The sequence below is a fragment of the Ranitomeya imitator genome, chromosome 1 (genome assembly GCF_032444005.1).
Source record: "Ranitomeya imitator isolate aRanImi1 chromosome 1, aRanImi1.pri, whole genome shotgun sequence".
Lineage (NCBI taxonomy): Eukaryota > Metazoa > Chordata > Amphibia > Anura > Dendrobatidae > Ranitomeya > Ranitomeya imitator.
In genome coordinates, this window is record NC_091282.1 from 396,170,373 (window position 1) to 396,183,890 (window position 13,518).

The window sequence follows — 13,518 nt, forward strand, 5'->3', positions numbered from 1 at the left end:
AGGGAAGGAGCGCCATTTGGAATGCAGACTTAGATGGAATGGTCTGCAGGCGTCACATTGCGTTTGCAGAGCCCCTAATGTACCTAAACAGTAGAAACCCCCCACAAGTGACACCATTTTGGAAAGTAGACCCCCTAAGGAACTCATCTTGATGTGTTGTGAGAGCTTTGAACCCCCAAGTATTTCACTACAGTTTATAACGCAGAGCCATGCAAATAAAAAATATTTTTTTTTCCACAAAAATTATATTTTAGCCCCCAGTTTTGTATTTTTCCAAGGTTAGCAGGAGAAATTGGACCCTAAATGTTGTTGTCCAATTTGTCCTGAGTACGCTGATACCCGATATGTGGGGGGGAACCACCGTTTGGGCGCATGGGAGGGCTCGGAAGGGAAGGAGCATCATTTGGAATGCAGACTTAGATGGATTGGTCTGCAGGCGTCACATTGCGTTTGCAGAGCCCCTAATGTACCTAAACAGTAGAAACCCCCCACAAGTGACCCCATATTGGAAACTAGACCCCTCAATGAACTTATCTAGATGTGTTGTGAGAACTTTGAACCCCCAAGTGTTTCACTACAGTTTATAACGCAGAGCCGTGAAAATAAAAAATCTTTTTGTTTTCCCACAAAAATTATTTTTTAGCCCCCAGTTTTGTATTTTCCCAAGGGTAACAGGAGAAATTGGTCCACAAAAGTTGTTGTCCAGTTTGTCCTGAGTACGCTGATACCCCATATGTTGGGGTAAACCCCTGTTTGGGCATACAGGAGAGCTCGGAAGGGAAGGAGCACTGTTTTACTTTTTCAACGCAGAATTGGCTGGAATTGAGATCGGACGCCATGTCGTGTTTGGAGAGCCCCTGATGTGCCGAAACAGTGGAAACCCCCCAATTATAACTGAAACCCTAATCTAAACACACCCCTAACCCTAATTCCAACGGTAACCCTAACCACACCTCTAACCCTGACACACCCCTAACCCTAATCCCAACCCTATTCCCAACTGTAAATGTAATCTAAACCCTAACCCTAACTTTAGCCCCAACCCTAACTGTAGCCCCAACCCTAACCCTAGCCCTAACCCTAGCCCTAACCCTAGCCCTAGCCCTAACCCTAGCCCTAACCCTAGCCCTAGCCCTAACCCTAGCCCTAACCCTAACCCTAGCCCTAACCCTAGCCCTAACCCTAGCCCTAGCCCTAACCCTAACCCTAGCCATAACCCTAGCCCTAGCCCTAACCCTAACCCTAGCCCTAGCCCTAATGGGAAAATGGAAATAAATACATTTTTTTTTATTTTTCCCTAACTAAGGGGGTGATGAAGGGGGGTTTGATTTACTTTTATAGCGAGTTTTTTAGCGGATTTTTATGATTGGCAGCCGTCACACACTGAAAGACCCTTTTTATTGCAAAAAATATTTTTTGCAATACCACATTTTCAGAGCTATAATTTTTCCATATTTTGGTCCACAGAGTCATGTGAGGTCTTGTTTTTTGCGGGACGAGTTGACGTTTTTATTGAAAACATTTTTGGGCACGTGACATTTTTTGATCGCTTTTTATTCCGATTTTTGTGAGGAAGAATGACCAAAAGCCAGCTATTCATGAATTTCTATTGGGGGAGGCGTTTATACCGTTCCGCGTTTGGTAAAATTGATAAATCAGTTTTATTCTTCGGGTCAGTACGATTACAGCGATACCTCATTTATATCATTTTTTTATGGTTTGGCGCTTTTATACGATAAAAACTATTTTACAGAAAAAATAATTATTTTTGCATCGCTTTATTCTCAGGACTATAACTTTTTTATTTTTTTGCTGATGATGCTGTATGGCGGCTCTTTTTTTGCGGGACAATATGACGCTTTCAGCGGTACCATGGTTATTTATATCTGTCCTTTTGATCGCGTGTTATTCCACTTTTTGTTCGGCGGTATGATAATAAAGCGTTGTTTTTTGCCTCGTTTTTTTTTTTTTTTCTTACGGTGTTTACTGAAGGGGTTAACTAGTGGGACAGTTTTATAGGTCGGGTCGTTACGGACGCGGCGATACTAAATATGTGTACTTTTATTGGTTTTTTTTTATTATTTAGATGAAGAAATGTATTTATGGGAATAATATTTTTTTTTTTTTTCATTATTTTGGAATATTTTTTTTTATTTTTTTTACACATTTGGAAAAATTTTTTTTTACTTTTTTACTTTGTCCCAGGGGGGGACATCACAGATCAGTGATCTGACAGTTTGCACAGCACTCTGTCAGATCACTGATCTGACATGCAGCGCTGCATGCTTCACAGTGCCTGCTCTGAGCAGGCTCTGTGAAGCCACCTCCCTCCCTGCAGGACCCGGATCCGCGGCCATCTTGGATCCGGGGCTGGAGGGAGCAGGGAGGGAGGTGAGACCCTCGCAGCAACGCGATCACATCGCGTTGCTCCGGGGGTCTCAGGGAAGCCCGCAGGGAGCCCCCTCCCTGCGCGGTGCTTCCCTGCACCGCCGGCACATCGCGATCATCTTTGATCGCGGTGTGCCAGGGGTTAATGTGCCGGGGGCGGTCCGTGACCGCTCCTGGCACATAGTGCCGGATGTCAGCTGCGATAAGCAGCTGACACCCGGCCGCGATCCGCCGCGCTCCCCCCGTGAGCGCGGCCGATCGGCTGTGACGTACTATCCCGTCCAGGGTCAGATAAGCCCAGGGCACCTCGACGGGATAGTACGTCTAAGGTCACAGAGGGGTTAACATTGATAGAATATCAAAAATAAAATCCAGAAAATCACATTGCCAAAACGGTTTAAAATCCTGCAGTGCCCACAAGGTCCCCCTGCTGTAGAAGGCACATGTGCAGGCCCGTCTGAAGTTTACAATGAACACATGGATTATGAGTGATTGGGAGAAGGTGCTGTGGTCAGATGAGACAAAAATTGTGGTCTTCGGCATTAACTCAACTCGCCATGTTTGGAGGAAGAGAAATGGTACCTATGACCCAAAAGAACACCGTCCCCGCCGTCAACCATGGAGGTGGAAACACTATGTTTTGGGGATGTTTCTCTGCTAAGGGCACAGAAATACTTCACCGCATCAATGGGAGAATAGATGGAGCCATGCACCGTAAAATCCTGAGTGACAACCTCCTTCCTTCCACCAGGATATTAAAAATGGGTTGTGGCTGGGTCTTCCAGCAAGACAATGACCCAAAACATACAGCCAAGGCAACAAAGCAGTGGCTCAAAAAGAAGCATATTAAGGTCATGGAGTGGCCTAGCCAGTCTCCAGACCTTAATCCCATAGAAAACTTATGGAGGGAGTTGAACCTCCGAGTTGCCAATTGACAACTTCAAAATCTTAATGATTTTGAGATGATCTGCAAAGAGGAGTGGAGCAAAATTCCTCCTGACATGTGCGCAAACCTCATCATCAACTACAAAAACGTCTGACTGCTGTGCTTGCCAACAAGGGTTTTGCGTTTTGCCACTAAATATTAAGTCTTGTTTGCCAGAGGGATCAAATACTTATTTCTCACTGCAAAATGCAAATACATTTATATAATTTATACAATGTTATTTTCAGGATTTCATTTTTGATATTCTATTTCTCAATGTTAAAATTAACCTACCCTCAAAATTATAGACGGTTCATGTCTCTGTCAGTGGGCAAACTTACAAAATCAGCAAGGGATCAAATACTTATTTCCCTCACTGTACATTTCTTTATTGAGTAAATAAAGTGACAGCACATAAAAAAAAACAAAAAAAAACACACTCCAAAGACTCCATTCATGAATTATCAAATTATTTCAGGTTGTGAGATTTTTTTTTTTTATTGCAGTAATGAATAGAGAGACTAATGTAATGAAATATGGGGTCTTCCTGAGTATTATATACTTTGTTGGCATCAATGGAGAAGGCCATGCTGTAACAGGAATGCCTTTAACAAACCTCTTTAATTAGTTGGAGAGAAGGAAATGTGACTCATTGTCAGCCACAGAAATAAAACCCTGAAAATAATTATAAAGTGGGAACAACAAGAGAAAATAACTGCATTCAACATTAATGAAATGTGATGTGTGGAAAGAAGGAGTTAAAAAGGAAGTCTGAAGCTATAATTATTCTTCAGAGTTACTTGAACAGCTGTGCCGGCAGAGAGTTTACCAATCACAGTAGAAATAATATGTTTAAGAGATGTCACAGCACAGAGAAATCAGAGCCGCAAACAACTTATAAGTGTGACTCAAGCAGGGAATTAATCCAAGAGCAAATGGATCTTTACCTGTTTCTTGCCACGTGAGTCTTGGCATTGGCGCAAACGCTTCAGTCCTTAGCACAAGCGCACTCACAAGAGCACTCAGAAAATACATCGCCATCTTCATAGAAATCTTCAAGTGCAAGTGTTGAAAATACAGGTTACACCCCAACGGTTGGAGAGGAGAAGAAGCGACCACCTGATGACTAGTATGGGGCGCCCATTATCGCCAAGTAAAAAGTGCTGTCAGGAGTACGCCACAATGTGACTGCGCTCACACTTCTTCTTCCTTTATGCATCATCTGAAAGAGGAATATAGGAAGTGTGTAGTGATGGCTATAAAAGGACTTCCTACACATTCACATGTACACCACGGAGGGGAAACTGCATGTCTAGCAGGTGCACTATACACTAAATACAGCATACCCTACATTTAGCTCACCGTTCTAGAGATGACAACGTCTACTAGTACAGTTTTTATTAATCTTCACGAAATGCAATATTTTCATTTCTACATTTTTTTTTTCAAAATAATGATTTAAAGGTCAAGGCCACATTTATACACATTAGCTTATTGTTCACTTGCTTCCTAAATACAAAATAAACAGGATTTGAAATAGTCTATTGAAGGGAGCCCCGTCACATCCAGAAACATTACTTGCAGGTGCGGGGGAATCTGCAGCTAAATAGCGTTTAATCCCTGTGCAGCTGGCATACTGGAGCGGCAGCTACAGGAAGAAAATGAAGCTATTCTCTTCCAGTCATCACCGATCACAATACAGTGTAATCACTCCCCGGCACACAGATATTACTGCACACTCTGTATGGTGAGCGGTCACTAGAAACAAGCAATTGGTGGGAGGATAGAACTTCATTTAGCAGCTTGAGTAAGTCAGCTACAGAGGTTAAATAATATCTACCAGCACACTAACCCCATATCTGTCGGTAAATAGCGGTTTCATACGTGACAGGTTCCCTTTAAATATTGCCAATCATTTTGCTGCTGGAAAGATTCTGTGCCAATCCCTTCGGGCATGTTCCCGCTTTGTCTTTTTCAATCTGTCAAAAAATGTCAGTTTTTCAAGTAGTAGACGCTTTAGGAATTGATCCTTTTCTCTGGAATTTTCAGTGTCTCTCTACTGGCATTTTCCAGACATTTTCTTAAATCCATTAAAATGAAGAAAAGGTTAGTGCTTTCACCTTAAAAAAAAAAAAAAAAAAAAAAAAAACGCTCAAAAAGATGCCAGAGCGTATTCCGGCAACATTTTATCCTTCCCATTGGCTTCTATTGTAAAATAAGGAGCAGCCTTCTAGCAGAAAATGCCAGAAGAATATTCATGTTACTTCTTTTAAACTCTTGGCATAGCCTCTTTGATAGCCTGAAGCGTTTAAAGGGAACCTGTGGGCAGGATTGTGCACATTAACCTACAGACAGTGTCAGGTCGGCACCGTTATACTGATTACAATGATATCTGGGTGATGAAATCCGTCTTGTGGCTGGTGTTTAACCCCTTCAAGACCCAGCCTATTTTGACCTTAAAGACCTTGCCGTTTTTTGCAATTCTGACCAGTGTCCCTTTATGAGGTAATAACTCAGGAACGCTTCAACGGATCCTAGCGGTTCTGAGATTGTTTTTTCGTGACATATTGGGCTTCATGTTAGTGGTAAATTTAGGTCAATAAATTCTGCATTTATTTGTGATAAACACGGAAATTTGGCGAAAATTTTGAAAATTTCGCAATTTTCACATTTTGAATTTTTATTCTGTTAAACCAGAGAGATATGTGACACAAAATAGTTAATAAATAACATTTCCCACATGTTTACTTTACATCAGCACAATTTTGGAAACAAAATTTTTTTTTGTTAGGAAGTTATAAGGGTTAAAATTCGACCAGCGATTTGTCATTTTTACAACGAAATTTACAAAACCATTTTTTTTAGGGACCACCTCACATTTGAAGTCAGTTTGAGGGGTCTATATGGCTGAAAATACCCAAAAGTGACACCATTCTAAAAACTGCACCCCTCAAGGTACTCAAAACCACATTCAAGAAGTTTATTAACCCTTCAGGTGCTTCACAGCAGCAGAAGCAACATGGAAGGAAAAAATGAACATTTTACTTTTTAGTCACAAAAATTATCTTTTAGCAACAATTTTTTTATTTTCCCAATGGTAAAAGGAGAAACTGAACCACGAAAGTTGTTGTCCAATTTGTCCTGAGTACGCTTATACCTCATATGTGGGGGTAAACCACTGTTTTGGCGCACGGCAGGGCTTGGAAGGGAAGGAGCGCCATTTGACTTTTTGAATCAAAAATTGGCTCCACTCTTTAGCGGACACCATGTCACGTTTGGAGAGCCCCCGTGTGCCTAAAAATTGGAGCTCCCCCACAAGTGACCCCATTTTGGAAACTAGACGCCCCAAGGAACTTATCTAGATGCATAGTGAGCACTTTGAACCCCCAGGTGCTTCACAAATTGATCCGTAAAAATGAAAAAGTACTTTTTTTTCACAAAAAAATTCTTTTAGCCTCAATTTTTTCATTTTCACATGGGCAACAGGATAAAATGGATCCTAAAATGTGTTGGGCAATTTCTCCTGAGTACACCAATACCTCACATGTGGAGGTAAACCACTGTTTGGGCACATGGTAAGGCTCGGAAGGGAAGGAGCGCCATTTGACTTTTTGAATGAAAAATTATTTCCATCGTTAGCGGACACCATGTCGCGTTTGGATAGCTCCTGTGTGCCTAAACATTGGCGCTCCCCCACAAGTGACGCCATTTTGGAAACTAGACCCCCCCAAGGAACTAATTTAGATGCCTAGTGAGCACTTTAAACCCTCAGGTGCTTCACAAATTGATCTGTAAAAATGAAAAAGTAATTTTTTTTCACAAAAAAATTCTTTTCGCCTCAATTTTTTCATTTTCACATGGGCAGTAGGATAAAATGGATCATAAAATTTGTTGGGCAATTTCTCCCGAGTACGCCGATACCTCATATGTGGGGGTAAACCACTGTTTGGGCACTCGGCAGGGCTCGGAAGAGAAGGCGCGCCATTTGACTTTTTGAATGGAAAATTAGCTCCAATTGTTAGCGGACACCATGTCGCGTTTGGAGAGCCCCTGTGTGCCTAAACATTGGAGCTCCCGCACAAGTGACCCCATTTTGGAAACTAGACCCCCCAAGGAACTTATCTAGATGCATATTGAGCACTTTAAACCCCCAGGTGCTTCACAGAAGTTTATAACGCAGAGCCATGAAAATAAAAAATAATTTTTCTTTCCTCAAAAATGATTTTTTAGCCTGGAATTTCCTATTTTGCCAAGGATAATAGGAGAAATTGGACCCCAAATATTGTTGTCCAGTTTGTCCTGAGTACGCTGATACCCCATATGTGGGGGTAAACCACTGTTTGGGCGCACGGCAGGGCTCGGAAGGGATGGCACGCCATTTGGCTTTTTAAATGGAAAATTAGCTCCAATCATTAGCGGACACCATGTCACGTTTGGAGAGCCCCTGTGTGCCTAAACATTGGAGATCCCCCAGAAATGACACCATTTTAGAAACTAGACCCCCAAAGGAACTAATCTAGATGTGTGGTGAGGACTTTGAACCCCCAAGTGCTTCACAGAAGTTTATAACGCAGAGCCATGAAAATAAAAAAAAAAATTATTTTCTCAAAAATGATCTTTTAGCCTGCAATTTTTTATTTTCCCAAGGGTAACAGGAGAAATTTGACCCCAATATTTGTTGTCCAGTTTCTCCTGAGTACGGTGATACCCCATATGTGGGGGTAAACTACTGTTTGGGCACATGCCGGGGCTTGGAATTGAAGTAGTGACGTTTTGAAATGCAGACTTTGATGGAATGCTCTGCGGGCGTCACGTTGCGTTTGCAGAGCCCCTGATGTGCCTAAACAGTAGAAACCCCCCACAAGTGACCCCATTTTGGAAACTAGACCCTGAAAGGAACTTATCTAGATGTGTGGTGAGCACTTTGAACCCCCAAGTGCTTCATAGAAGTTTATAATGCAGAGCCGTGAAAATAATAAATACGTTTTCTTTACTCAAAAATAATTATTTAGCCCAGAATTTTTTATTTTCCCAAGGGTTACAGGAGAAATTGGACCCCAAAAGTTGTTGTCCAGTTTCTCCTGAGTACGCTGATACCCCATATGTGGGGGTAAACCACTGTTTGGGCACACGTCGGGGCTCAGAAGGGAAGTAGTGACTTTTGAAATGCAGACTTTGATGGAATGGTCTGCGGGTGTCACGTTGCGTTTGCAGAGCCCCTGGTGTGCCTAAACAGTAGAAACCCCCCACAAGTGACCCCATTTTAGAAACTAGACCCCCCAAGGAACTTATCTAGATATGTGGTGAGCACTTTGAACCCCCAAGTGCTTCACAGACGTTTACAACGCAGAGCCGTGAAAATAAAAAATCATTTTTCTTTCCTCAAAAATTATGTTTTAGCAAGCATTTTTTTAGATTCACAAGGGTAACAGGAGAAATTGGACCCCAGTAATTGTTGCGCAGTTTGTCCTGAGTATGCTGGTACCCCATATGTGGGGGTAAACCACTGTTTGGGCACACGTCAGGGCTCGGAAGTGAGGGAGCACCATTTGACTTTTTGAATACGAGATTGGCTGGAATCAATGGTGGCGCCATGTTGCGTTTGGAGACCCCTGATGTGCCTAAACAGTGGTAACCCCTCAATTCTAACTCCAACACTAACCCCAACACACCCCTAACCCTAATCCCAACTGTAGCCATAACCCTAAACACAACCCTAACTGCAACACACCCCTAACCACAACCCTAACCCCAACACACCCCTAACCACAACACTAACCCCAACACACCCCTAACCCTAACCACAACCCTAATTCCAACCCTAACCCTAAGGCTATGTGCCCACGTTGCGGATTCGTGTGAGATATTTCCGCACCATTTTTGAAAAATCTGCGGGTAAAAGGCACTGTGTTTTACCTGCGGATTTTCCGCGGATTTCCAGTGTTTTTTGTGCGGATTTCACCTGCGGATTCCTATTGAGGAACAGGTGTAAAACGCTGCGGAATCCGCACAAAGAATTGACATGCTGCGGAAAATACAACGCAGCGTTCCCGCGCGGTATTTTCCGCACCATGGGCACAGCGGATTTGGTTTTTCATATGTTTACATGGTACTGTAAACCTGATGGAACACTGCTGCGAATCCGCAGCCAAATCCGCACCGTGTGCACATAGCCTAATTCTAAAGGTATGTGCACACGCTGCGGAAAACGCTGCGGATCCGCAGCAGTTTCCCATGAGTGTACAGTTCAATGTAAACCTATGGGAAACAAAAATCGCTGTACACATGCTGCGGAAAAACTGCACGGAAACGCAGCGGTTTACATTCCGCAGCATGTCACTTCTTTGTGCGGATTCCGCAGCGGTTTTACAACTGCTCCAATAGAAAATCGCAATTGTAAAACCGCAGTGAAATGCGCAGAAAAAAACGCGGTAAATCCGCCATAAATCCGCAGCGGTTTAGCACTGCGGATTTATCAAATCCGCAGCGGAAAAATCCGCAGAGGACCAGAATACGTGTGCACATTCCTAACCCTAACCCTAGCCCTAACCCTAACCCCTAACCCTAACCCTAACCCTAACCCTACCCCTAACCCTAGCCCTACCCCTAACCCTACCCCTAACCCTAACCCTACCCCTAACCCTAACCCTATTCTAAGATTAGTGGAAAAAAAAAAATTTCTTTATTTTTTTATTGTCCCTACCTATGGGGGTGACAAAGGGGGGGGGGGGGGTCATTTATTATTTTTTTTATTTTGATCACTGAGATAGATTATATCTCAGTGATCAAAATGCACTTTGGAACGAATCTGCCGGCCGGCAGATTCGGCGGGCGCACTGCACATGCGCCCGCCATTTTGGAAGATGGCGGCGCCCGGGAGAAGACGGACGGGACCACGGCTGGATCGGTAAGTATGATAGGGTGGGGGGGGAGCACGGGGGGGGGGGATCGGAGCACGGGGGGGGGGGGATCGGAGCACGGGGGGGGAATCGGAGCGCGGGAGGGGTGGAACGGAGCGCGGGGAGCGTGGAACGGAGCACGGGGGGGCTGGAATGGAGCACGGGGGGGTGGAACGGAGCACGGGGGGGGGGTGGATCGGAGTGCAGGGGGGGTGATTGGAGCACGGGGGGGTGATTGGAGCACGGGGGGGAGCGGAGCACAGGGCGGAGGGGAGCCGGAGCAGTGTACCGGCCAGATCGGGGGGGTGGGGGGGCGATCGGAGGGGTGGGGTGGGGGCACACTAGTATTTCCAGCCATGGCCGATGATATTTCAGCATCGGCCATGGCTGGATTGTAATATTTCACCCGTTATAATGGGTGAAATATTACAAATCGCTCCGATTGGCAGTTTCACTTTCAACAGCCAATCAGAGCGATCGTAGCCACGAGGGGGTGAAGCCACCCCCCCTGGGCTAAACTACCACTCCCCCTGTCCCTGCAGATCGGGTGAAATGGGAGTTAACCCTTTCACCCGATCTGCAGGGACGCGATCTTTCCATGACGCCGCATAGGCGTCATGGGTCGGAATGGCACCGACTTTCATGACGCCTACGTGGCGTCATGGGTCGGGAAGGGGTTAATCTTTATTTTCAGTTTTGTGTTAATTATATACTCGTGCTATACTATGGCTTCTGAAAGGTCACTAAAGGCCCCGTCACACATAGCGACGCTTAAGCGATCCCGACAACGATACGACCTGTCAGGGATCGTTGCTGCGTCGCTATGTGGTCGCTGGTGAGATGTCACACAGTGAGATCTCCCCAACGACGCAGCAGCGATGCGGCGACCTGTAGCGACCTGTACAACGATGCTATTTCATGACGATTCAATGGGACGTCCTGTAAACGAGGTCGTTGGTAAGGTGTCAAACACAGCGATGTGTGCTACCCAGCGGGACCTCAACGATCAAAAAACTGTCCAGGCCATTCCGACACGACCAGCGATCTCACAGCAGGGGCCTGGTCGCTGCTACGTGTCACACATAGCGAGATCGCTACTGAGGTCGCTGTTGCGTCACAAAACTTGTGACTCAGCAGCGATCTCGTTAGCGATCTCGCTATGTGTGACGAGGGCTTTATCCCTCAACGCCTGCCAAAGGGGATTTAACCCCTTATGCCCCGAGGGTGGTTTGCACGTTAATGACCGGTAAATAATAGAATTGCGGCATACATAATACACACATGGAGCACAAAAATTATAATAGATCAATGCTGATAGTGGCACTAGTGTACCATTTGCGTATGTTAGGACCAAAAAATGGGGACAACTGTATAACAGAAATCCTAACACTCCACAGAGAAACCACAGTCAATAAGTCCCATAAAAGATATACCGTACTTTATTAAAAACATGTTAAAATACCACAACATAAAAGAAAAAGGTACATAAGGAAAAATAAGGCTGGTGAAATAACTGCATAGCAATACCACTAATGCACATAGGGCTAGAGGGTACCCCCCACCGCATCAGCACATCATATATTGTTTGTATAAATCACACATAATATGGATGGGAGTATTTAAACATTACATATATACTGATAACTCCAGGAGGCCGAAAAAAGCCACGTAGGGGATATAATGCAAGTGCACAAGTAAAAATGATTACCCAATACCGGTCATTTATCACAATTATATATACTCCAGAGATATTTACCTGATGTGCACCAACAGTGGGGGAGGGCAATGGGGTGGGCTCTGAGTCCCCCACTGTTGGTGCACAACTTATCTAGATGGGTTTTGAGAACTTCAAACCCCCAAGTGTTTCACTACAGTTTATAACGCAGAGCCGTGAAAATAAAAATTCTTTTTTTTTTTTTTTCACAAAAATTATTTTTTAGCCCCCAGTTTTGTATTTTCACAAGGGTAACAATAAATTGGACCCCAAAAGTTGTTGTACAATTTGTCCTGAGTACGCCGATACCCCATATGTGGGGGTAAACCACTGTTTGGGCGCATGGCAGAGCTCGGAAGGGAAGGAGCGCCATTTGACTTTTCAATGCAAAATTGACTGGAATTGAGATGGTACACCATGTCGCGTTTGGAGAGCCACTGATGTGCCTAAATATTAAAAACCCCCACAAGTGACACCATTTTGGAAAGTAAACCCCCTAAGGAACTTATCTAGATGTGTTTTGAGAACTTTGAACCCCCAAGTGTTTCACTACAGTTTATAACGCAGAGCCGTGAAAATAAAAATTCTTTTTTTTTTTTTTCACAAAAATGATTTTTTAGCCCCCAGTTTTGTATTTTCACAAGGGTAACAGAATAAATTGGACCCCAAAAGTTGTTGTCCAATTTGTCCTGAGTACGCTGATACCCCATATGTGGGGGGGAACCACTGTTTGGATGCATGGCAGAGCTCGGAAAGGAAGGAGCGCTATTTGGAATGCAGACTTAGATGGATTGGTCTGTAGGCGTCACGTTGCATTTGCCGAGCCCCTGATGTACCTAAACAGTAGAAACCCCCCCACAAGTGACCCCATATTGGAAACTAGACCCCCCAAGGAACTTATCTAGATGTGTGGTGAGAACTTTGAACCCCCAAGTGTTTCACTACAGTTTACAACGCAGAGCCGTGAAAATAAAAAAATCTCTTTTTTTTCCCACAAAAATGATTTTTAACCCCCCAAATTTTTATTTTCCCAAGGGTAACAAGAGAACTTGGACCCCAAAAGTTGTTGTCCAATTTGTCCCGAGTACGCTGATACCCCATATGTTGGGGTAAACCCCTGTTTGGGCGCACGGGAGAGCTCGGAAGGGAAGGAGCACTGTTTTACTTTTTCAACGCAGAATTGGCTGGAATTGAGATCGGATGCCATGTCGCGTTTGGAGAGCCCCTGATGTGCCTAAACAGTGGAAACCCCCCCAATTATAACTGAAACCCTAATCCAAACACACCCCTAACCCTAATCTCAACAGTAACCCTAACCACACCCCAAACTCTAATCCAAACCCTAATCCCAACCGTAAATGTAATCCAAACCCTAACTTTAGCCCCAACCCTAACCCTAACTTTAGCTCCAACCCTAACCCTAGCCCCAACGGGAAAATGGAAATAAATGCATTTTTTTTAATTTTATTATTTTACCCTAACTAAGGGGGTGACAAAGGGGGTTTGATTTACTTTTATAGCGTTTTTATAGCGGATTTTTATGATCGGCAGCCGTCACACACTAAAAGACGCTTTTTATAGCAAGAAAAGTT

At 44.1% G+C, this 13,518-nt stretch overlaps 1 protein-coding gene across 6 annotated transcripts in view; it reads right to left on the reverse strand.

The window, feature by feature from the left end:
• The window catches only part of SEMA4D (semaphorin 4D), a 160,823-nt gene that overhangs the window by 99,410 nt on the left and 47,895 nt on the right, over positions 1 to 13,518 (reverse strand). For all 6 annotated transcript variants that reach the window (XM_069762237.1, XM_069762242.1, XM_069762250.1 and 3 more), the window contains one exon: positions 4,261 to 4,535. In XM_069762237.1, the coding sequence (XP_069618338.1) occupies positions 4,261 to 4,360 (100 nt within the window). In that variant the 5' untranslated portion in view covers positions 4,361 to 4,535. The remainder of the gene's footprint in view (positions 1 to 4,260; positions 4,536 to 13,518) is intronic.